Source organism: Lontra canadensis, unplaced genomic scaffold (assembly GCF_010015895.1).
Source record: "Lontra canadensis isolate GAN:19392208 unplaced genomic scaffold, GSC_riverotter_1.0 scaffold10, whole genome shotgun sequence".
Taxonomy (NCBI): Eukaryota; Metazoa; Chordata; class Mammalia; order Carnivora; family Mustelidae; genus Lontra; species Lontra canadensis.
In genome coordinates this window covers 6,818,538-6,843,151 of record NW_022631004.1, presented here as the reverse complement: position 1 = coordinate 6,843,151, position 24,614 = coordinate 6,818,538, and the positions used below count along the sequence as shown (strand labels likewise).

At 43.7% G+C, this 24,614-nt stretch overlaps 2 protein-coding genes and 1 long non-coding RNA gene across 12 annotated transcripts in view; 2 read left to right on the top strand and 1 right to left on the bottom strand.

Moving 5' to 3' along the window:
• DCLK2 (doublecortin like kinase 2) overlaps positions 1–2,611 on the top strand; it is a 143,697-nt gene extending 141,086 nt beyond the window's left edge. For 4 of the 8 annotated variants that reach the window (XM_032855544.1, XM_032855543.1, XM_032855542.1 and 1 more), the window contains one exon: positions 2,118–2,611. In XM_032855544.1, the coding sequence (XP_032711435.1) occupies positions 2,118–2,345 (228 nt within the window). In that variant the 3' untranslated portion in view covers positions 2,346–2,611. Of the gene's footprint in view, positions 1–702; positions 1,458–2,117 lie in introns of those variants that run through there. The other 4 variants (XR_004382422.1, XR_004382421.1, XM_032855546.1 and 1 more) reach the window with 3 other exon arrangements.
• A 5,452-nt stretch (positions 2,612–8,063) lies between these two features.
• LOC116866565 lies at positions 8,064–11,334 on the top strand. Its single transcript, XR_004382424.1, has 3 exons — positions 8,064–8,340; positions 9,995–10,035; positions 11,296–11,334. It is a non-coding gene; the product is annotated as an uncharacterized LOC116866565 (long non-coding RNA).
• LRBA (LPS responsive beige-like anchor protein) overlaps positions 10,493–24,614 on the bottom strand; it is a 729,797-nt gene continuing 715,675 nt past the window's right edge. For all 3 annotated transcript variants that reach the window (XM_032855538.1, XM_032855540.1, XM_032855539.1), the window contains exons 55-57: positions 22,103–22,299; positions 18,060–18,211; positions 10,493–11,246 (exon numbers count right to left, since the gene is read on the bottom strand). In XM_032855538.1, the coding sequence (XP_032711429.1) occupies positions 11,156–11,246; positions 18,060–18,211; positions 22,103–22,299 (440 nt within the window). In that variant the 3' untranslated portion in view covers positions 10,493–11,155. The remainder of the gene's footprint in view (positions 11,247–18,059; positions 18,212–22,102; positions 22,300–24,614) is intronic.

Sequence of the window (24,614 nt, the reverse complement as noted above, 5' to 3'; positions counted from 1 at the left end):
CCTTGGAAAACTTGAATTTAGAGCTTCACGGCTCGCCACGTTGCCTGCCATCCCAGATGAAGAGCTGGCGAGTGGGAGGGAGGAGGACCTCGAGAGTTCTGCTCAGTGCTGCCTCTTATTGGGTGAAGAAGCATCTTTTTGGGAACAACAGCATAGGACAAGTATTCTGCAAAGGCTTTTGTTCTCTTTCTCCAAGTACATTTCCAAAGATGCATTTTTATCAGTAGGACAGGTGTGGAGCCTCTGGGGTCAGAGAAGAGATTTCTGTTGGATGAGGTTTTGGTTTAAGAGAGCCCTGTGGGTTTGAATAGCACGTGCATTTCCTTTGACTTGTCCTTAGGATACTTAAAAAAGGACAGTGCCTTTGTAGGGCAGCCTCCTGTTTTTTCCCAGGGGCTCATCCCAGTCTCAGGGACGGGACGAGGCCATCTTGTGGCAGAAAAGGGAATTCTAAGAAACCTCCTTCCCGCTGCTGCTGGTTAGCCTACTTGAGAAAGGATGAATTCACATGGCGTGGTCTCCCCACTCAAGGTCAAGATGTTCCTTTCAGGGGAAATTTGGGGCTGATTTGGGCTTAATTAAAGATAGACAAAACTGTTTCAATCATGTTGCTTCTGTTTGAAGTAAGTCTAGTTTCTGTCCCCGCTTCTCTCCTCCCTTCTCCTGCCTCTCCCGCCGCCTGCATTGCTTCCCTCTGACTAGGTCCAAGGCAATGGTATGTACTAACTGCACTGCAATGCTTTGTTCTGCTGCACACATACATGGTCTCTTGACAGGAAGAGAAAAGGAGAAATAACTGAGAAATTGTTTTCTTCGACGCAGGAGGGAGTTTGTGCTAGAAAAAAGAAAGTGAATGATGCCTCTCTCCAAGTTCAGTGTTTTTTCCCTGAGGTGCTGCCCAGCCTCCTCTCCTACAAGGAGCTTGGAAACTTGTTCAAGAGCTGTGCTAAGTTTCTGATTTGGCTTTTCCATAGTGACCTACTCTCCAGTTAATGGAAGTTGACCTTGGAAAGTACTGACTGTTAGCTTGAGCTCGGAAGGGCCCGTGGAGTGCCCTGAAGGCAGCCATGCAAGCCCATTGTAGAAGACCCTGTGGTTTATTCCTGTGCCCTCCAGACCTTGTAGAATGCTCAAAGTCTCCGTATTATCTTTCCCCCTAGGGCAGTTAGATGACAGAACACCTCCTGATCCTTGGGCCTTTTAGGTAAAGGTGCCCAAGACCTGAAAGCACCTTTGGAAACCCAGTGAGATGACAGCAGGCTGGGCTTCTCTGGAGAAGCAAGAAATGTTCAAACTGAGGCAAAGGATAACTGAAGTCTTGCCTCTCAGTCTGAGGTCAGAAAAGCAAGGTGATTCCTTCATGTTTATAGCCTTTTCTGTGCTCCTGGAGGAGTTGAGCAGATTAGAAACTTTGGGCGTGGGGTGCTTGGCTGGCTCAGCGTGGAGGGTATGACTCTTGATCTCAGGGTTGTGAGTTCAAGCACCACCTTGGGCATGGAGTTTACTTAAAAAAAAAAAAAAAAAGACAAGACAAAACAAAACCAACGAGGGCGTATAACAAGATCAAACTGCCCAGGAGAAGAGCAGGTCAGGTGATCATGGAAGATCTAAAATTGGGTAATGGTACACCATCACATTGCAGGCTTTTATAGATGAGGCAGCCAGTTGGGTTGGAAGGGGATTACTTATTTATATGACACAAGAGTCACTTTTCACCCTGGGAGGAAGAACTTGCCTTAGAAAAGCTAACTGTCAGGGCCTTAGCATTCGCGGAGGGTTTGCTTGTTATCCCAGGATTCTTCTGGGCTCCAGATCTGGGCATGGGAAGAAGCACTCAGAACTCAGGCCAGCTCCAAGCCAGACAAGAATCGCCTCAGGCTGCCATCCAGGGCCGCCTGATGCTGAGCGGGGCGCCGAGGCCAAGCCTGGACGACTGCCCAGGGAGGGCTATCCGCAGCCGTTGCTTTTCTCTCAGGCTTCTGTTGGAAGAGAAGTTTGATGTTATTTCTCCTCTTCTGTTCCCGAGTCCTGTGCATGCCCGTGTGTGCTCCTGTCGTGGTAGCTCTGACCCAGGCCCAGGCCGGGCTAACGTGTTGTCTCCGCTGCTTTCTCCTCAGAACACGGCTCTAGATAAGGAGGGGCAGATTTTCTGCAGCAAGCACTGTCAGGACAGCAGCCGACCTGGGATGGAGCTGACCTCTCCAGTCCCTCCCTCAGCTGAGGAGCCCCCCGTGTCCGTGCCGCCAGCCCCGGCCCCTGCCCCTCCGGAATCGCCTACACCCCTCTGCCCCCCTGCCGCTGCGGGCTGTGAGCGGGCAGGGACCTGGCGCCGCCACCGTGACTGAGCCCCGGGCAGACGGGCTGGAGCCCGCCACACCGCTGGAAAGCCCCTCTTCTGCCCGGGCTGCCGCGCAGTCCACTCGCTGAAGAGACTTTCTCCGCTGCCTGTCCTCCAGAAGGTTGCTGGCACCCCCAAGGCCGCCGGGAGCCAGGAGCTCTGTGCCAGGGGCTTGCTTCTTTCATACTCTGGGCTCTGCCCTCTAGTTCCTGGAGGGTCCTATGCAGTGTTAGCCTTGGTAACAGAAATTCAGAGAGGCTCCTTTGAAGTTGGTGGGGTTTTTTTGTTTTTGTTTTTGTTTTTTTGGTTTTGTTTTTTTTTTTTTTTGGTTCAATGGACATTTTACAGTGTCACCAAGAGAATGTGCAGCTTTCATCTGGGATTTAATGCATTTTTATAGAAACACTTTGGATGAACCAAGATTTCTCCCCTATTTAAACTCGGAGTGTTCCTTTTTATCTTACGAGAACTTAGAACTGCGTTTGTCCCTTTGCGGGTGTCCTGTGAGAGGTGACACAACTCCTTCCTCTGCTGATGGGGTTTGGAGGATTGGCTTTCTGATGGGAGAATCGAGCATCCAAGAGGACAGTCTGGTCACTGGACACTAATTCCAGACTTTGAGAAGTGCTTTTTGGTGCCTGAGGAAGCAGCCCACCATATAGCTTGGGGTGCGGGGCTTACCTGAGACGACACTGGATATTTATTTGTACACAGACCCCAGGGGAAAGTCACTTTGTTCCCTCAACTTGTGTGTTCTCCCGCTAACTCTTCCCACATATGTATTAGGAAATGCTAACGAATTTGTCCTTTGGGCTTTTTCATGAAAGGCTTGGCGCATGCAGCTTCCCCCGGGCCAAGGTGGTGTCTTCTCAGCAAGTCGGCTTCTAGAGAGCAGGCATCTGAGCAGCCACCAGAGTCTCCATCATCTGTTTGTCATCTGGAGCTGGCCGGAAACAACTGAGGAAACGTGGGCCGAGGCCCAGTCAGGACTGGGGCAGGAAGGTGCTCCGCAAACATCCTCTGTTATTAACCTTCTGGAAGGCTGCTGGCAGTTTTTCCTTTTTTCCCACTACCCTGCCCTTTTTAATAATTGTACATAATCAGTAGATTTGTTTTACCCGCTCATCCTCTAAACTGGTGGGCCCTGTAGTTCATTCTAATTGTTAGATTTTTGCCTCTTACCAGTGTACCTAACCTGCAATAAACCCTTCTTGAGAAAAAATGCTGGGGGTGAGCAAAGGATTGTGTGGTGGTGTCTTGTGGGGGATGTGTGATCAGAGCACACCTCCTTGCCCCATGATCTGGCAGATGTACCCTTGTCTTTTTATAAATTTTGGGTGGGGAGGGGGAAGAGCACATGAAAATGCATCTTGGTCTAAGTGTATTTGGTAACAGGTGCAGAAACCCACAACAAAAGCTCAGGAATAAATAGGGATTATTAGCACACAGCGGAGGAATCCTGTGGAACCAACGGTAGGAAGGTCAGGCTTTATAGGAAATGGGGAGTCAGGGCAGCTGTTCCCGTGTCTCCTGTCACTGTCTCTGACTCAGAGGCTGTGCGGTCTGCTGTCAGCTGCTTTGGGTGCATCTCAGCTCCTGGTTTCTGTTCTCTCCTAATGCCTGCTCGCCTACAGCTCTGGTGTAGCCCGGTGCTGCTTCTGTCCCCAGCTTCTCGAGGCTGCCCAGATGTAGGCCTAGAGACCATCTCCTTCAGCCCTGGATCTCTTCATTCACACTGGTGAAGGATTGAGACCATGTGCCTGTTCCCAAGCACGCGATGATTTCTCCCTGGGCTGGTGCTGGCTCATGATTTGATCCAGAGGCCAGTTATAAAACACAGATGGGCTTCCCAGGCCCACAGCTGCAACAGGTACCAGCCTCAGGAGGAGGGCAGTTTCCCAAAAGCTGTGATGTACCGACCTAGACCCTCCTGCATGTCTCTGTCCTCACTGAGGAGTTCAAGAGCAAGCCTTTTCACAGCTTCCAGTGGAAATATTTTTGTTACTGGAAGGAAAGGTCTCATGTAAAGGGAAGAACACAGAAGTAGGGATGGAGCATGGCCTCTGGCAGTGATCAGAGTCTGAAACCTGAGCCCCTTCCAGGGACCGAAGTCCAAAGGCATTTGCTAACATCTTAAGAATGTAATTGCCAAGGCAGCGGTCACTGTCGCTAAGATGAAGGAGCATCTTCTGTTCTGCACGTGTTCCCGCCCTCTGCGCCCCCCTCATGTGGCCTGGGACTTGGGGGAGGAGGCCTGGATACAGGTAGTGGCATGAGCAGGTGTGATAGCATGGCCTAGCATTCCTTCTGGGATTCTCTTAATCCCACAGACCCCTCGAGTGACGTGTGCTGGTAAACGTGTGCTGGCAAACCAAGCAGTGAGGTGACAGGAAGTCACAGGATTGGTAGGGGACAGAGTCACCAGGCAACTTTAGGTTCTTCCATCTCAGTGCTCTTTGGAGGTTCCTATCCCCAGGACGGGGGTGGGATGTGGGCGGGCGGGGGGAGGCGACCAAGACCTGGATGTGAGTGGTCATCTAAGCAAGGATCCTTAATACAGGCTCTGACTCTATAGGCAAGTTGTTCATTTACCTGTGTGCTTAGAAAACATTTGTTGAGTTCTGTTCTCAGAATCCAGGTTAAATACAGGTATATAATTGCTAGGTTCCTCCACTCCTGCACAGTGAGAGTAGCCTGTCCTCGTTGGTTGTTCATTGCCTTACTCCAGCCAGGGGATCTGCAGCTATAGAAACTGACCTTTGAAGGGGTAGAAAAAGAGGAGTGCCTGCCGGGCTCGGCGCCTGGGCCACGAGTCAGGGCAGGTGTCTCTTTTTTCAAAAGGCTTGCCGTAATATGGAAATACATGGAATATATGGATTGAAAACATTTGGCAAAACTCCCCCCAAATATCTTCATGGATATGACTGTGAAATGGGAATTTGAAAACAGTGAGGACAGTTCAGCACAGACCGTGTGGAAAGAGAAAAGGGTGCCGATGCATGGTGCTGTGGAGAAAGTTCTGGAGCAGTGTGCTGCCTCCTGGAAACGCGGTGTCAAGTTCCCATTTTCTGGTGCCACATTGAAAAGGAATGGGTGAAATTAATTTTGTAGTATATTTGATTTAACTCAGTGTCTCTACAGTATTATTTGAACATGCAACCAATGTAAACAAAATCTTGGACATCTTTTTTTTTAATCGTTGAAATCTACTGTGCATTGGCATTTACAGCAAGTCTTTGCTTGGGATGGGCGCATTGTGAGTGGTCGGAGCCCACGCAGCCATGCCGGCCACTGCAGCTCTAAAGTAAAACCACGGCTCTCCGTCTTTGTTGCTCTTTTTTTGTTTTGTGTGTGCCTATGATGTGACTGACGGTGTAGAAAGAATGCTTCTCCAGCCTTTACATGGGATGGGCCGATTTAAAATGACTCAGCAGGTTAGAACGCAGATCCAGACCCACAGTGTGAAGTCAGGGTGTGAAGGGCTGCGGTTCTGCTGACTGCGTCCTGGACGCGTGGCGGGTCGTAGGAAAGATCAGGGTGCGGGGAGCTGCAGTGGTCAGCGCTCAGGAGGTGCCCCCAGAGCTCCTGGCATGTTAGCGTGACCTCACACTGCGCCAGGGCAAGGATGTGTGGAGCGTGGGCCAGGGAAGCCCAGTCCTCCCACGGGTGCAGATCTGTTCGGAGGCCTCGAGGTATGTGGCGCACATGAGCCAATGATGATCTGAGGGAGGGCAGCCAGGGTATGCAGGGCTCTGAAGCCCTGGTAGCCGAGGACTAGGGGGACACATAAAGGCACTAGGGAAACGAGAGGCACATCCTTAGATGTCTTGGCTGGTTAAAGACTTGTCCCACAGCTGCGGGTGTAGACTCGCTTCTGCTTGCTCTGGATGGTGGTCGGAGGTTAGTAGGTAGGAGGCACAAAGGGTCAGGGGTGTGTGTAGAGTCTGAGACTCTATCAAATGGCAGCCCAGTGACAGAATTAGCTGCTTTCTGAAGGAGTGACAGTCTAGTCCTTGGAAACGCTTACTTGCTAAGGCATAACCACAGTTGTTTACGGCGTATTTACTTCATCCTGTATCATTTGAGCCACACCACATCCCTGAGAACGAGAGGTTAATGGCCGCATTCCACCAATGAGAAAACTCGGGAGGGTCAGGAGCTCATCCCGACTTGCTGGAGCTGGGACTTGCTGCTCCCGGTTCCCAGGGAGGCTGTCCTTCTACCTGGGCTGTCCACTAGGTGGTCAGAGATGCTTTAGATGGGTCGTCTGTGTCATAGGCAGAGGTGGGATACGATGGTGGAGACACCTGGTAAAGTGGTAGAAAACTGGGGATTGAGGAGGTCTGAGGGGTTATGGGGGCAGCGGGGAAGGGGGGGGGGGTTTCTGTTAAAGAGAGTAATTTCTCCAGAAGGAAGCTGGTGTGTGCATCTTAGTCTTGGCCAGCGGATGTGAAGTGGGCACTTTGTGATAAAGCCTTGAACTCAAAGACGGCTGTGGGAAGGTGCTGCCCTCACTGAATAACTGAGGGGAAGGAATGGGTGTATCTGGTACATAGCCATTTGCTTCTGCCCTGCCCTTTCCCAAACAGAACCCCCTCATTCATCATTCGGGATGGTGTGGTCAGGAAGGTTTCAACCTGTTGGGCTAAGTTTATTGGGTTGTGAGGGTTGGGCATCTGTGCAGAGGATGGAGTCGGGTCTGGGGAATGTCTTTCAAATTGTCCAAATTCAAAGCTGCAAAGCAGCCAGTTGCTTCCTGCCAGGTATGAGGAAATAACAGCTTGCCCAGCACACCCGCCCCCAACTTTGGTTTTGGCAAGGAAAAATATTCCTGAACTTGAGACAGGAATGTAATTCACTTCATGTTTCTGGCATATGACTGCCGAGGTGTCAGAATTCATAGCAACATTTGTGCATTGCCTTCTTCCCTTCTTGGAGAGCCTGGCTGTCTCCAGAAGACAGCTTGCCTGAAGGCCAGACCACGCTCAGTTTCATTAGAAAAATGTGATGTCCCTTGGTTTGAGCAATCTGCATTTTTGGTTCATAGCAGGGAAGGCTGGGAGTGATGTGTCAGTGTCATTAATAATGGGCTTGGGTTTTTAAATAGTGATCTTATGACTTTGGGGGACCTAAAATGTGTATCATGGACTCAACTCTTTAAATCTATACATAAATTTGATTCATAGATGAAAATACAAAAGCTGTTTTGCCCACATATCTGAGAGGAAATAAGAGAGACAAAAGAAAATTTAACAAATATTTTTTGTACTTTGTTACTGATTTGCTATTTTATGGTGTTTTCCCTTCCGTTTTACAGTGTAGGAAGTTTTTACAATTCTCAGCTTCCTTCTGCTACAAAAATGGGAGTAGTTAGGCTGGTTCCTCTCCTAGTTGAAGTAGAAAACTCTTCTTTTGGGTGCCTGGGTGCCTCAGCGGTTTAAAGCCTCTGCCTTCAGCTCAGGTCATGATCCCAGGGTCCTGGGATCGAGACCTGCATCGGGCTCTCTGCTCAACAGGGAGCCTGCTTCCTCCGCTCTCTCTGCCTGCCTCTCTGCCTACTTGTGATCTCTGTCAAATAAATAAATAAAATCTTAAAAAAAAAAAAGAAAAGAAAAAGAAAACTCTTCTTTCCCCAGTAGTGGGGCAGAGATAGCCAAGGAGAAATATTTGCTGATACACACAGTTTATGCAGGTTTTGAGATTCACGTCTCGTCCTCCTTGTTTCTTGTTTGTGAACACACTTTGGCCAAATGTGATGTCACATGATGAGGTGAGGCTGGGGGGCTGGCTGCTACTATATGATCTGTAATGTACCCCAGGAACCAGCCAAGCTTCTCCACCAATCTCAGTGGTAGGACTCTTCATCGCGTGCATGCAGAAGGAACCTGTGTCCTTTTGCATTGATGGAGGGTGAGCAGGGCAGTGCAGGAGAAGGACCAAACCAGGTCTATGATTTGTATGGCCAAGAGCTCTTGAAATCCTGTCCAGGAAAAAGCTATCAGGTACCTAGTGAAAATCTCTCCCCTAAAATTCCTGTCTTGGTAGATTTGTTGTCTGTCATTTTAATTCAGTTCTGTTTGCTGAAAAGGGTCTAAAGTGGAAGTGCTGTCTGGCTGAATGGGGGATTCCTGGCCATCTCCTGCAGACTTGACCCTCACCAGCTTTGCTACCCCACTGGCCATCTGACAGTTCGGGGGGTACACATGGCCCCGGGTGTGTGTGTGTGTCTGTCTGTCTTCCGGCCGCTGGCTCTCGGGCTCTGCTCCACTGTTGGAGCTGAATGGAGAAGGGCAGCCCCAGGTTCCAAGCTACCTCACGTCCTACATGCAGCTTCTTAGGGTTCCTGTCCAGGTCACTGTGAATCCTCTTGTCCTGTAGACTGATCAGTAGAACTCAATGTTTTAGGGGACAAGATCATTCCTTTTTATTGAATTAATGTATTAGAATATTTATTTATGGATATCTGGTGTCCTCTGGGGAGTAAGATTCTCATCTGAGAGGGACTCATCCATCAGTGTGTATCAGTGTGCCTGTCAAGTTTTCGTGTCCTATATTCGCTAAGCCTGTCTGCTTTCTCCCAGAGATCCAGTGTGCTGTTTCTTGAATTACAGAGCCTCGAGGACTTGATTGGTGGCATTTCAGTAAGAATCGATACTATCAGGGAGGAAAATCTGAATTCCTTGAGACAGTGCATTTTAAAATCAGCCGTAAATTACTGTATGTAGAGGGGACACAGCACACTTCCGAGCACAGCCACTTTCCGAGTGCGCCGCCCTGCCTCCCGTCTGCGTGGGTCATCCAGCTTAGTCCCAGACCACCACGGCCTTGACTCTTTTCCCCTTATTAGTTTAAATTTATTTGAAGAAATGTTTTGTGTGTGTGTGTGGTTTTCTTAAGTAGCTAACGTTGGTTAAAATAAGTCAATGCTGAATAAATCCTAATATGGTAAACAGATTCTGTCCTTAAGAAGCCCTTGTGTTGACACCAGCTATATTTGTTTTATGAGTAAAGGAATACATAAGTAAATAATATGTTACTTATGTTTTGGTTAATTTTCCATAGTTGTAAGTTTTAAAACACATAAAGGCATTGGAGGCACCAATTTTCTTCTTAGGCCCAAGAGGAAGCTGCTTTATTCATTTTGCTTTAAGCTTGTAAAAATGGGGTAATTCAAAGTATCAAATGCTTGGCATAGGATGTAGATATTCCTAATTCTACCATTTTCCCTAAACTTTCCAAAGTACAATATCAGGGGGTATCAGCAGTGAGGATGTTTAATTAATTTACCAGTAACTTGGGTTTTTCTTTGCTCTAAAATGTATATTCTCACATTTGACTTTTTTTTTCCTTAATGGTTTTATAAAACAGTGGTGGATCTTAGCTATAGATCTAGTGTTCTCATCAGCGTAAGTCTTGGCAAGACAGAGCTGTCTGGCCAAAGAAGACCCAGGTTCCTGTTTCAAGAAAGTCTCTTCTTGTTGGTTATTGTTCAAGATCTGGGACTACACCAGAGTTTGACATTTTCTTTGTGAAGAATTGTTTCATTAATGTTTTAAATTAGAAGTGAAAAGATATTCTGAAAAATTCAATTACAAATGCCATTTCATTTAATTTTTCTGTCAAACTGATTGTTCCATTCCAAATCTTTGCTTTTAGAGAAGAGCTGAATGTTGGAAAATAGGAGGGGACCCCTTTAGGTAAGTGAAAGAGAAAGAGATGGAATGCTGGTTTCAACTCGAAGTTCACAACTTACAAAGAATTTATTTATGCAATACAGACCTTTTCTCAAATATTTTTCACAGATTTCCACAGCAGTCTGCTAGAAAAGTAGAATTACACAACACCAAAATAACATGTTTCTTAATACAAACTGCTACTCAAAGGAAGGTGAAGATACTTAGTAACAAAGAGAAGGTCAGATGGGTGTTGCTTCCTACAGCACCTCATTGCCTCTGTTCTCAGACTGGGGTGGGGAGGGGAGCCCAGCTGATGGCTCTGCCTCAGTGCCCTAGGACAGTCAAACCTCTGGGGTGAGCTTTGGTTCTTAAATTCACTTTAAAAGAAAAACAAAGGTTGTGAGCCCACGAACCTTTCCATCATTTCATTTTGGTGTGCGATGAAGACAACATCTCAGGAAAATATTGTAAATAAAACATTGTAAATAAAACACTGTAAATACTTCACACTTGCTATAACATTAGATCCTTTATGTTAACCACACAATAAAAGAACCTCCCCCAAACCATCATTTTCTAGGTCTAAAGCATGCTTGAACAATATTGATAGAAATAATTCATTGAGATGTTTTAAATTACATTTACCATAATTTAAACATTACTATTTAAATCCCAGAAATTTCAGTGCTGAAGAAGCACGATTGCTTGGAAAAATACAGGACTCAAAGTACAGCATAAAATTCCCAATCCCAGTATTATAACTCATTTCCCTATTGTTAAAATCATGTATTTCTCAAGATTATAGATAAAGGGAAGTGGTTTTTCATAATATAGTTAGAATAAGTGGGTTTACTTGCTCCACTGTATGTTTCCATAATTGGTGAAAATAGACTTCTCATTATGACTAAAAATATAGATTTTTTTAAACTACAGAACCCAGCAGCCGATTTTCTGCTTTGCTATTCTCCCCCAAAAAAGTCAAGCAAAGTCTACAAAAATAGCAATTAACTTTAAAAAATATTTTGCTTCTTAGAGCAAATTTAAGTTACATTCACATGTGATAGCTATTTCTAAGAGAAAGCTGCTCCCGATCACTCCCCCCGCCGAGGCTGGGGGCCAGGCTGCCATGCAGCTGTCGCTGTCAGTAGCGGGTTTGGTATTCGTGATGCCACCGGTTGAAGTCGTTGTAAAACAGGACGATGCTTCCTGAGGCCATGCCAGAAATGATGCACCTGGGAGGACAGAGAAAATGACGGGTTTACAAATCTATTTATTTCCTAGGGTTCTGTTCCTAAAGAAAGAATGCCTTCCCTGAATCTAGGATACAACACTCAGCTCAGAATGCCGCCTCCAAAACTCCATGAAGATCCACAGCACAGCCTGCCTTTTTACTGAACGTGTTGCCAGCATGTGCACGAGGAGTCCCTAACACCTGCTAGACTTGGTCATTTCTGAGCAGGGGTGCTGGGCTGGTGAGCCCTGGCTTTTATTTTCATATACATAAAATTGAAGTCTAGTCGCCATGCGATGATACGCTAGTTTCAGAGGTACAACATGATTCTACAACTCTGTCCATTGCCTGTGTTCTCAAGTGTAGCTCCCATCTGTCACCATGTGATGCCAGCACCATACCACTGTCTACTCCCTCTGCTGTGCCTTTCCCCTTTTATATGAGGTACCAAGTACTTGGTGGGGGAAGCAGCACACAAGTGTTGACCACAGTTTGGGCTGAGCTCTGCAGAAGGTCTGGGCGGGGGGAACTCACTGAAAGGACCACTAAAGACGAGCTGCTGCTGTGTGCTCTCCTGTCCCCGAGAATGTGGCGCAGGGGAAACTTGCAGAGCAGTGAGATGAACAATTTAGAGGAGTTTGTTGTCTTAGGCCTCGCTCTGAGTGGTCTGGTAGGACCAGTCTTTATGTCATTTTTGGTATCCTTCCTACTACTTCATATCTAAATTAGGAACTAAGATGTGCCACTATGAAAAAAAAAATACCACAAAGAAGGCAGTAAGGAGGCAATGACAGACAAAAAATCCTCTAAGACACATAGAAAACAAATAGTAAAATGGCAAAAGTAAGTCTTATTGGTAATTAACTGTAAAGGCATTGAACTCTCCAATCAAGAGACAGTGGAGCAGTGGATAAAAAATGTGACCGAACTATATGCTGTCTGTAAGAGAGTCGCTTTGGATCTGAAGACAAAGGCTGAAAGTGACAGGTTGGAAGAAGATGTTCCGCGCAAATAGTAACGAGACAGCTGAAGCGGCAGTTACTACAATCAGACCAAGCAGGCTGAACTCATCATCTGTTAGGAGATGAGACAAGGAAGGACACTCTTTGTCAGTTAAAAGGTCAATTTATCAAGAAGATACAGCAAGTACAGGCAGACCTTGGAGATCCTGTGTTGGTTCTAGATCACTGCAATAAAGTCAATGAATTTTTAGTTTCCCAGTGGATGTAAAAGTTATGTGTATATTTACACTGTAGTCTCTTACCTGTGCAATAGCATGTCTAAAGAAATGTACATAGCTTAATTAAAAAGACTTTATTGCTCAAAACTGCTAACCATCACCCGAGCTTTCTCCAAGTTGTAATCACAGATGGCCATAAAAAATAGAATGAAAAAGTTTGAAATATTGTGAAAATTATCAAAGGTGACAGACGAGCAAATACTGTTGGAAAAATGGCAGACTTTCTCAACACAGGGTTGCCACAAAATTTAGTTTGTAAAAACACTATCCGCAAAGCAATAAAGTCTGCCTGTACAAACATAAATGCACCAAGTATCAGAGCCCCCAAATTCTATGGAGCCCAAACTGACAGAATGGAAGGGAAAAACAGTTCTACAGTAGTAGTTGCAGATCTCAGTACCCCACTTTCAATAGTGGATAAATCACCAGAAGGAAATAGAGAACCTAAAGAATGCTAAAGACCAAGGGGACAGGGGTGGCTGGCTGGCTCAGTTGGTTAAGTGTCTGCCTTTAGCTCAGGTCGTGATCCCAGGGTCCTGGGATCAAGCCCTGAGTCAGGGCTCCCTGCTCTGTGGGGAGTCTGCTTCTCCCTCTCCCTCTGTGTGCTCTCGTGCTCTCTCAAATAAATAACTCTTTAAAAAACAAAACAAAAACACAGAGTGGACCTGGGGCACCTGACTGGCTCAGTCAGTAGAACATGCAACTCCTGGTCCCGGAGTTGTGAGTTTCAGTCCCATTCTGGGTGTAGAGATTACTTTAAAATAAGATCTACTTAGGGGCACCTGGGTGGCTCAGTGGGTTAAGCATCTGCCTTTGGCTCAGGTCATGATCTCAGGGTTTCTGGATTGAGCAAGGATCCTGCTTCTCCTTTTGCCTCTCCCCATGGCTTGTGCTCTCCCTCTCTTTCTTTCTCTCAAAAATAAATAACACATAATATCAAACACTCACCCAACAACAGCAGAATAGACATTTTTCTCAAGTGCTCATGGAGCATTCTCCAGAATAAACCATGTTAGGCAACAAAACTTGTTTTAATAAATTTGAAAGTCATACAAAGTATCTTTTCTGATCAAACAGAATTAGAAATTAATAACAGAAGGAAAACTGGAAAATTCACAAATATATAGAAATTAAGCAACCAATGAGTCAAAGAAATCTGAACAGAAATTAAAAGACTCTGAGACAAATGAAAACAAACACAACAAACCAAAACTTAATGCAATGCTGAAGGAAATTTATAACTATAAATACATACATTAAAAAAAGATCTAAATTAGTAACCTAATTCTATACCTTGAAGTAGAAAAAGCAAACTAAACTCAAAGCTAACAGAAGGAAGGAAATAATAAAGAGTAGGGATAAAATAGAGGATAGAAAAAAATGGGAGAAAAATCAAGAAAACCAAGAACTGGTTTTGGAAAAGGTTACCAAATTGACAAACTTTTGGCTAGACTAAGTAAAAAGAGAAGACTCAAACTGCTAAAATCATAGAGATGTTACTGCCAATTTTATGAAACAAATGATTATGAGAGAATGCTAGGAACAATTGTGTATGCCAACAAATTAGGTCAAATAGAATAGATGAAATGGGAAAATTCTTTTTCATTGTTGTTTTTTTGAAGATTTTAGCAGCACTTGGGTGGCTCAGTTGGTTAAGTGTCTGCCTTTGGCTCAGGTCATGATCCTGGAGTCCTGGGTTCGAGCCCCATGTTGGGCTCCCTGCTCAATGGGGAGTCCGCTTCTCCCTCTCCCACTGCCCCTCCCCACACTCATGCTCTCTTCTCACTCAAATAAATAAAATCTTTAAAAATAAATAGATTTTAAGAAATCTCTATACCCAGCTTGGGGTCTGAACTCATAACCCTGAGATTAAGAGTTGCATACTCCACCAACTGAGCCAGCCAGGAGCCCCTGAAATGGAACAATTGTTAAAAACACAAACTATACCAAAACTGAATCATGCAAAAATAGAAAATATGAATAGACTTATAACTACTAAGGAGACTGAATGAATAATCAAAAGCCTTCCAATAAAGAAAAGCCCTGGACTAGATGGCTTCAATGGTGAATTCTATCAACATTTAAAGAAGGATTAACACTAACTCTTACTCCTCTTAAAAAAAAAAAACAAAAAAAAAAACAAAAAAAAAAAACAAAAACTAAAGAAAACAGTTCCTAAGTGTTTTCCTAAGAAATGACTTCCTAAGTCGTTCAAGTGAGGCCAGTGTTACCCAGAGAGACACATAAGAAGTGAAAATTACAGACCAATATCCCTTATAAATACTGCTACAAAAGTGTTCAACAAGTTTTAGCAAACCTAATTCAGGCACATATTAAAAGGATTATACACTGTGACCAAGATGGGTTTATTCTTGGAATGCAGCAAAGATTCAACATACAAAAATCAATGAAACCCATCATATTAGCAGAACTAAGAAAAACCTACATAATCACCTCAATTGATGAACAAGAAGTAGTTCACAAAATTCAACATGCTTTTATGATAGTACTCAAACTAGGAATAGATGGTAATTACCTAAACATGATAAAGGGAATTTATGAAAAACCCACAGCTAATATCATACTCAATGGTGAAAAACTAAAAGCTTTTCTTCTATTATCAGAAATAAGACAAAAATAAACACTTTTACCAGTTCAATATGGTACTGGGATTCCTAACCAGAGCAATTAGGCAAGACAAAGAAATAAAAAACACTCAAACTGGAAAGTTCGAAGTAAAATTATTTCAGTTACAGATGACATGACCTAATAAGTAGAAAATCCTAAGTATTCCACAAAAACCTGTTAGAATTAATTAATTCAACAAAGTTGCAAGATATAAAAACAATGCAAAAATAAGTTGCATTTCTGTACATGCACAATGAAAAAATCTGAAAAGGAAATTAAGAACAATTCCATTTACAATAGCAATGAAATGAATAAAATACTCAAAAATAAATTTAATCAAGGAGGTGAAAGACTTCTATATTAAAAACTATAAAATGCTGCTGAAAGAGATTAAAGAAAACAAATAAATGGAAAGACATCTGTGTTCATAGACTAGAAGATTTGATACTGTTAAAATGACAACAGTAGCCAAAGCAATCAACACATTCAACCCAATTCCTATCAAAATTCCTACCCTCCACTTTTTTTTTTGCAAAAATAGAGAAACCCATCTTAAAATTCATAATGGCTTCTCAAGGAACCCCAAATAGCCAAAAACAATCATGAAGAAGAAAAAAAAAAAAGAATAAAAAGCAGATGTCTTGTACTTCATGAATTCAAAACTCCCCACAAAGCTATAGTAATCAAAACAGTTTGGTACTGGCATTCAGACCAGTGGAATAGAGAACCCGGAAATAAACTCACATATATGGTCAAATGATTTTTGATAACTGTCAAGACCATCCAGTGGGGAAAGGAGAGACTTTTCAACAAATAGTTTTCGGAAAACTGATACCCACATGCCAAAGAATAAAACTGGATCCTTAAAAATGGATCAAAAACTAAATAAAGGGGTGCCTGGGTGGCTCAGTTGTTAAGCATCTGCCTTCAGCTCAGGTCATGATCCCAGGGACCTGGGATTGAGCCCCACATCAGGCTCCCTGATCAGTGGGAAGCCTGCTTCTCCTTCTCCCACTCCCCCTGCTTGTGTTCCCTCTCCTGCTGTGTCTCTGTCAAATAAACAAACAAACTTAAAAAAAAAAAAACAAAAAAAACCCCACAAACATAAGTGTTACAACTCAAACTCATAGGGGAAAAGCTTCATGACAATGGATTTTGCAGTGATTTCTTAGATACACTAGAAGCATTTGCAACAACAGTAAAAAAAAAAAAAAGTCATCAAAATTAAAAACTTTTGCACATCAGAGGACACTATTAAGAGTGCAAAGTCAACACCACCAGTCATTTGGGAAATGCAAATCAAAACCACAGTAAGAGACCATTTCACATCCACTAGGATGGATATTATTAAAAACAAAAATAAACTACAACCAGGACATAACAGGTGTTGGTGAAGATGTGGAGAAATTGGAGCCCTTGTACACTGCTGGTGGGAATGTAAAATGGTACAGCCACTGTAGAGAACAGTTTGGTAGTTCCTCAAAAAGTTACACATAGAATTACCGTATGACTCAACCATTCCGCTCCTGGCTATCTACCCCAAATAAGTGAAAACAGGAATCCGAACAGGTATTTGTTATGTAAATGCTTATGGCAACATTACTCACAATAGCCATTAGATGAAAACAACCAAAATGTCAGTGGATGCATGGCTATGTAAAGTGGCATATACTATTCAGCCTTAAGTAAGAATGAGCTTGATACATGCTACAACAGGACAAATATTTTATGCTTCCACTTATACAAAGTACCTAAAAGAAGCAAATTCATAGAGACAGACACTGGAGTTGAGGTAACCTGGATGGAGCTCTGGGAGGGAAAGTGGGAAGTTAGTGTTTAATGGGGAGAGGACTTCTCTTTGGGATGATGAAAAACTTATGAAAAGAAAAAACTGCAGATGGGCAGTGATGATAGTTGTAAAACAGTATGAATGTATGTAATGCCAATGACTTGTACACCAAAAAAAAAGGTAAATTTTATGTGTATGTTAGCACAATAAAAAAAATTAGGAACTAAAATCTGTGACCGTATATTAAGAAGAAATAAGATACTGAAGACTTTCTCCCCCAAATTTACCACTTGAAAGGTTTTAGGAAAAAGGCAAATCTCTCCATGGAATTCTCATGGACAGAGATACAGGCATTTTATATTAAACATGTTTATAGCTCTTAAAGTTTTATTATAAGGAAAAAGTACTCTAAGAAATATAAAAAAACTATGGCCATGTAATTATAGTGTTTGTTACTTAACCTGTCTATTGATGGAGAATTCAGCCTTTGTCCAAGAGTGACAATCTTGGAAAGAAAATCACACTTTTTAAAAAAACCCAATATTCACTAGCTTTTTTTTTTTTTTTTTTAAAGAAAGGTTTTATTTATTTATTTGACAGAGAGAGACACAGTGAGAGAGGGAACATAAGCAGAAAGAGTGAGAGAGGGAGAAGCAGTCTTCCCACTGAGCAGGGAGCCTGATGTGGGACTCGATCCCAGGACCCTGGGATCATGACCTGAGCTGAAGGTAGACCATTAATGACTGAGCCGCCAAGGCGCCCTACTGGCTTCCCTCCTCCACCTAAGGTTCTTTCTTTCTTTCTTTCTTTTCTTTCTTTCTTTCTTTCTCTCTTTCTCTCTTTCTCTCTCTCTCTCTCTTTCTTTCTTTCTTTCTTTCTTTCTTATTTCTCTGAGAGAGAACACAAACGTAGATCAGCAGAGGGAGCAGCAGGCTCCCCACTGAGCTGGGAGCCAGGTATGGCACCTGATCCTAGCCCCCGGGATCATTACCCGAGTGGAAGGCAGATGCTTTACTGACCGAGCCACCCAGTTGCCACTCACTGGCTTTTCTGATTGTCCAGGTGATCCCCACAACGCAGGCTATCCATCAGCCCACTTAAATAAATTCCCTCCGGTTTTTACTATCCCCATCAGTAGACCATGATTTCAGTGTTACCTCTGATCGTAAGACAGGGCCATGGCCCGGATGCCAGCATCGCAGCCTGGATAGGTGAAGAGGTGCTTGAGGTCAGACACCTGCCAGACCATGACCACACCGTTGTCTCCTCCTGTGAGCAGGTACTGCCCGTCTCGGCTCAGCTGGATGGCCTAGGAGAGACCCAGCAATAGTCAGCAGAGGTATGGTCCTAGGAGAACCTTGGCTCCCGCCCCGTGTTTCATTCCTCCTCCATGCAGCCACTCAAGGCAGGCAGACAGGGCACGTGTGCTCCTGGGAAGGTTATAGGAAATCAGAAATTATAGAAAACTTTGTCCATTTTTCAAAAAGCAAATGGACAAAGCTGGGCAGTGTTAGGTTTTAATTTTCACTTTTTAAAGATGAGGTGGAAAAGTCTTCCAGCTCTGTGAATACTATTTAAATGGTGTATGTTGTGAACGGGGACCAGCATTCTAAAGTGAGCAGCCTCCTGGCATCTCTCCAGTTGCACTGTGGGTGTGCTAAGCCCGCTCTGTACCAGGCCGGGCTCTGTACTAGATCTCCGCTAAAACATGCCGCCTTTGGGTCCACGGCCCCGTGGGAGAAGACCAAGAGCTTTAATACCTTCACTAGGCCTGCTGGATTTTTACAGCAGTTAGGAAGATAGCTTGGTGGACAGGGAACCAGCTTCCAGGGTGATTAAACCCCAGGTGAAGCATTTTCCTCTTGCCCCAGGACTATTCCCGCCAGTACCGAAAAGGAAGTACAGACATGAAATTTGCTCTTCAGTCCTGTAAATGGGGCCAAATACAGACCACTGCCTGTTTTTATAGGACTTTTTTACATTTTAGTGGTTGGAAAAAAACCAGAGGAAAAATAATATTCCATGACATATGAAGATTATATGAATTCCAAATTTCAGCGCCTGTAAATAAGGGTTACTGGAACATAACCACACCCATTCACTTATGGTCACTCTCACAAGTGACTGCAACAGAATATAGAGTCTGCAAAGCCTAAAATATCTTTTATCCTTTTACAGAGAAAGTGTAAACAACTGTAATCCTATGCCTACTTGGACAGTGAATATGGGAAGACAGATTATTCTAGCAAGTCAGAAAGAAAAAAAAATCTAACTTCTGAAATTAACTCTTTTCTGTACTCAGTTTTAGTATAGTTGCCCGAAGTCTGTAATCTGCCCTTTGACAAAATTTTTTAAAAATCCTGGAAAAGTAAGGACCGTTCCATAGCCATTCAATTCACATTTATGTAAATGCCAACTTTTACTGGCCTCTTAACTGTAGTTTATTTTCAAGAGTACAAAAATACATCTAAGAAAAGCTCATGTATGCAAGATAGTCACAGGTAAGAATAATTCTCTAAATCTTAACCCAATGCAAACAGTAAGTTTTTTCAATATTCTTTTCCCCATTCACATCACAAATGGCAATAGCTAAGGGCTAGCAGGGAGCTGCAGTAAGGGCTGGGGCAAACAATATTTGCTACACTTATAAAATTCAGCTGATGAAAATTAACCTTATGGCTGTGTTTCACTTGAATTTTATACCTGAGGCTTTCTGCTGGATAAATGCTAAAGTAAAACATAAATTAAAACTATTGATCTTCAACTCTTTGTTCTAGTAAAGAATTGTTAATCCTAGTTCTGTCTGGAATTAAATAAAACCTGGATTTTTAGGATTATACATTTATTGACATCCAAAACATTTTAATAAGCCAGGAGCCTGCTGAAATGAAACAATAGTTTGTTGGCCTTTCTCGTGAGTTCCCCTGGAGTAAGAGCCACACGGTAACGTTCACTGAGGGCGTGTGGTCTTCACTCAAACCAGCGCTCAGAGTTCTAAACTCCAGCTCCTCTCCTCAGTATCCTGGTTGGGTAGAGATTAGAGATTTTAGAGGGCCCCGGAGACATGTCATTGCCCCCTGGAATCCGGAGTGCCTTGGACCGTGCCACAGCTGCACTGGTTTCTGTGGCCAGAGTAGTCTGCTGGACACGATCACGACCTAAAACAAGGCTTCCCCAGCAAAAGAAAATAAATGAGTTCCTACGGGTGAAATGGTGGCTATCCTTTGTTTAGGATAAAATAACTCTGCTGCTCTGTACTGGCTGCCCACTTAATTTAAATTACTCATTAAGACATCTAAACACTGCCTAGCTGATGTGCTGTGATACGTTAACCAAATGCCACCGAACAATCTGGCATCTAAATAAAAACAGGTGGGAAGCCTTGATTAGCGCAGAGGTTCCCCAGGCTGCCTGCCTGCAGGGTTCTTGGTATTTCAAAGAAACTTCATTTCTGGTCTGAGCTGATGACTAATTTGTTTCCATGGTCCCCTTTCCTAATACAGCTCAGACTACAGGATGGAACTGGAGATTTTTGCTCTGTGATGTCTCTTATTCTTCCTCCCTCCCTCCCCAAGGCAGTTAGCTGTGAAAGTGTCAGTCTCTGGAGCCATGGGCACGCAGTGCTCATTTTAGGCAAGCTTGTTTTAATCACACAGTTGCCACTTGCAAGTTAGTATGATAAAGTGCAGGAGTGCTGGGAAAAAGGCAATGGATTGTTTAAGCCTAAAATCCAGTGGGAAATATTACAGGGGGAAAAAAAAAACAATGGCTCTAGGGCAGAGAGGAAAAGCATGTATGTATGAACAGTCTGCAGAAAGCCTCCTTCCTATTGCCTCAAGGAGCTTCCCAGAGCCTTCGGTACTAACTGAAATGCCACAGATATTGTTTTAGCCAGCAAGGGATTTCAAATTATTTTACAGATTTATTAGTGTTGCTGACAGTATAATCATAACTCAAAGTGACAGATTATCAACATTATTATTGTAAAGAAAAGAGGAAAGGAAAATCCTCTGATGTGTACTTGGTTTAAATGAAGTATTACGGGAAGGAAGGGAAAAATAAAAGTAGGAGTTTCATGCTTTTGTGGTACAGGCAGTCAAAATACAGTGAGGAAAATTCACAGAGGGAAATGGAGAAGACACAGAAGAAATCAATGCTGAGATACAGAAGCAGCGAGTGCCCGTCATTTCATCAACGTGATCCGTATTTAGGGTTACTGTTTCTTAATACTTCCTGACCCCAGGATCTGTTTACTTGATAGCAGAGGGGGATCAGATTAGGTCTGGGAAACGGACAGTTTATGTCCTGTAAGCTGCCCTGGGTCAGGAAGGGCAATGAATATCGTCCAGAGCTAGCTTAAAGCCACACCGGGAGGGCAGAGGCCTCTGCGACCCTCTTCACACCCTGACATGTCCGGAGTCCCCTCACCGTTCACAATTCACATGCACCTCCAACCTCATCCTGGAAAATGACGGGAACACCACAGCTTCATTTTATCTTAAGCTGCCCCAGAGGGCTGGGAGTGAGAAAAGGAGGACCTTGAAAAAACAGCCTCTCCAAAGAGCAGTCTTTACTGTTTTCTTCAACCTCTAATAACTTTTGGAATCATGTCCTGAAAATGAAGCAAGACTCCAGATGGCCCACTAGCACTATCATTCCTCATTTGTCAAAAGGGAATAACTGTCTGCCTCAGTCAAATCATAACTGGAAGCCCAACTCCCTTAACTTGCTAATTGTTGGTCTTGTTATTCAAGAAGAAGTCAAGTCTAGAATGAGACGCTAATCCTGAGTCATCATAATCCCTACCATTCCCACCAGCCACCTACTCAAGTGTGAAGAGGAGTTTTAGTTTTAGGTGGAATCCACTATTTTAGCTTCAGTACTCCGAAAACAGGAAACAATCATGTACAGGTAACTTTCTTAGAGAAAACAAATAAGCAAGCTGGTCAATGCTATTGAAAGGCCCCCAGGCTGGCTTCACTGTGTGCTGTCGTGCCCAGAGCGCTCTGGCTGAGCGATGCCGTCGCCACAGCTGTGACACGCCATGGTCTGTGAATACACGAGCCCCGTCCAAGTGCTACCTGGTGATTTTCTTATGGCGTGGAAAGGCTAGAGGTCTCTCTAGCGAACCCTCTCCCTCCTCACCTACTACACTTGAAGGTCAAGATCTAGAAGGGTGGAAAGTCTGTGGTGTACTCACTCTTATGTTATCATCTGTTTCCATAGTGGCCTGGAGTTTCCCATTGACACTGAATGTACAGAAGCAGCCATTTTCATAGAATATGACACAATGACCCTCTCTTGAAGCCTGAATGAGTTTCGGTTTCAGGCAGTTCTCAGGACCCTCCAAAGTCCTTAGTAAGTCTCCATTCATGGAATGTATGAGACATGGTCCTTCTGAGAAAAGAGAAACGAAAGATATATATATTTTTTAATGATGACAAACATGAAATGAATCTTGAGCTCTGATTAAACAGGATCAAACAGCTGTAGCAAACCTTTAAAAATTATGTATGTTATATATATATGTTATTTTAAACAATGTCCTCTGCATGCTGGCCAGATCCCACCTTCTACTTGGGAGAGGAGAAAGACAAGTCCTATACATTCAAGTTCACTTCTCCTCAAGAGAAGCTACTTTATGAAATTTGTTATGCCAAGAGATGATAAAAACAGGATGCATTAAGAAAGGAACAGGACAAATTTCAAATCCTAGAGGTGCTTCTGGAAAGGACAGACGGCCACCAAGCTCATGCTGAAGCTCTGCCTGCATGTCACAGGGGCCCCAAAGCAGTGGTCGCACTGTGGGCCAGCATGGGGACAGCTTATTAGAGCAGCTTTGGGAGGCCTCAGCCTTCTTTCCTCCCATTGCCCATTACTTCACAATGAAAGAACATTGCTGGCAGTCCACCTACTCCCCCCCACCCCACCCCCAATAAATTCACCCAGAGATCCTTCTGCAAGTGAGTACACTTGCCGGCTGCCCCCAAAGCGAGCGGCGCCCACACTTCCAACTCCCCGAACTGACCTCTAGGCTGAGCTGCCTGAGGAGAATGGGAGCTACTGGGGAATGCATACACATTAGAGCATTTTCATTTTTATTGAATGCCTGCTACATGTAAAGAAGGAAGAGGTAACCAAAACCACCTGCGTGACGAGTAAGTTCTAAGAGATGTCTAAGTCGGACAAGAGGGGTAATGCGTATAAGGCCTGCTGATCTCCAAGCTAAATTACTCAGGCCTATGGGGACTTGTGACCTGACCCCCACAGGACTACTAAAAGCATGACCTTTTGAAAATCAGGTTCTCTACTTTTCTTGACCACTCAGGGAGTTTATAGGCTTTTTGTGTTCTCAACATACATACCAGCAGCCTCTCCCTCGCATGCTGTCCCAGCACGCATGAGCATCCATGATCACTCTCTAAACGACACCAGGCCCTCACCGCACGTCAAACTTCAGGTTTCACATTAACTATAAGGTTCACATTTTGTGACTAGCTTTTCAGTCCACAAATGAATAGGTAAATAACAGGAGTGCTTCACGAGGAACCAACCACATCATTTCCCTCAGAGGCTGTCAGTAAAGGTCGCTGACGGTCTGTCCCTCAGTCTGTGCACCCAGAGCTAAATGTGTGGTTGTGCTGCTTCCTCATCTCCAGTAAGAAGCCCACGTGACACTTTACAGAAATGGACCATCAAAAGGGACTACTGGCCAGAAGGAAATGAAAAGTGATAAAGCCAAGAGTGAACTTGGTACGGAATATAAATGGGGTTACAGGAGAAAGAACTGATCCTGCAAACGCTGACGTTGCTGAGAGAATTTAGACATGCGGCCAGAGGACATCCGTGAAGGTGAACTTACTGACATAGATTAGAAAAAGGATTGTAACAAAAACGGTGATGTCCCAGAAGAAGTGATGCCAGCAAGAACTTCACTTTAAAGGAACCCAAGGAGATGTTTCATGACATTGAATGCACAGAAGATAAAATGTGGGAAGCTGACCAAAACATAGAAAGGAGCATGACAACTGCTCAAAGCACAGAAAAGGTTCTCGCTCTTTTATCTTAGTTCTACAAAGAGAAGAAGGCAAGCACTGTTGTACTCTCGATAAGTTTCTCATGAGGAAAACACTTTAATTTTCAATGTTTCTAAAGTTTTAAATTACAGTATATTATGTAAATGTGAGTTAACTGGGTTTTTTTGTGCCTATATGTGTGTGAATAAAAAACTGTGTAAGCAAATTTTTAATGTTTTGACAAAATAATTTTAAAAGCCATGAAACAACCCAAATGTCTCCCACTGATTGTTATGATCACTCAGCATGGCTTTTAGCTTGTGTGGTCATTCATATGGTTCTGCACTACCATGCAAAGCAAGGATGACCTTTAATATGATAAGTTCATTTTATATGTCTAATTTTTGTGTTTTTTGTTTTTTTAAAGATTTTATTTATTCATTTATTTTATTTTTTTAAAAGATCCTATTTATTCATTTGAGAGAGAAAGAGAGAGCACAAGCAAGGGGAGAGGCAGGGGAAGAGGGAGAAGCAGACTCCCTGCTGAGCAGCAAACCCAATGTGAGGCTTGATCCCAGGACCTTGGGATCATGACCTGAGCTGAAGGCAGACACTTAACCATCTGAGCCACCCAGGCACCCCAAGGTTTTATTTTTAATTAAACCCTATACCCAACATGGGGCTCAAAATCATAGT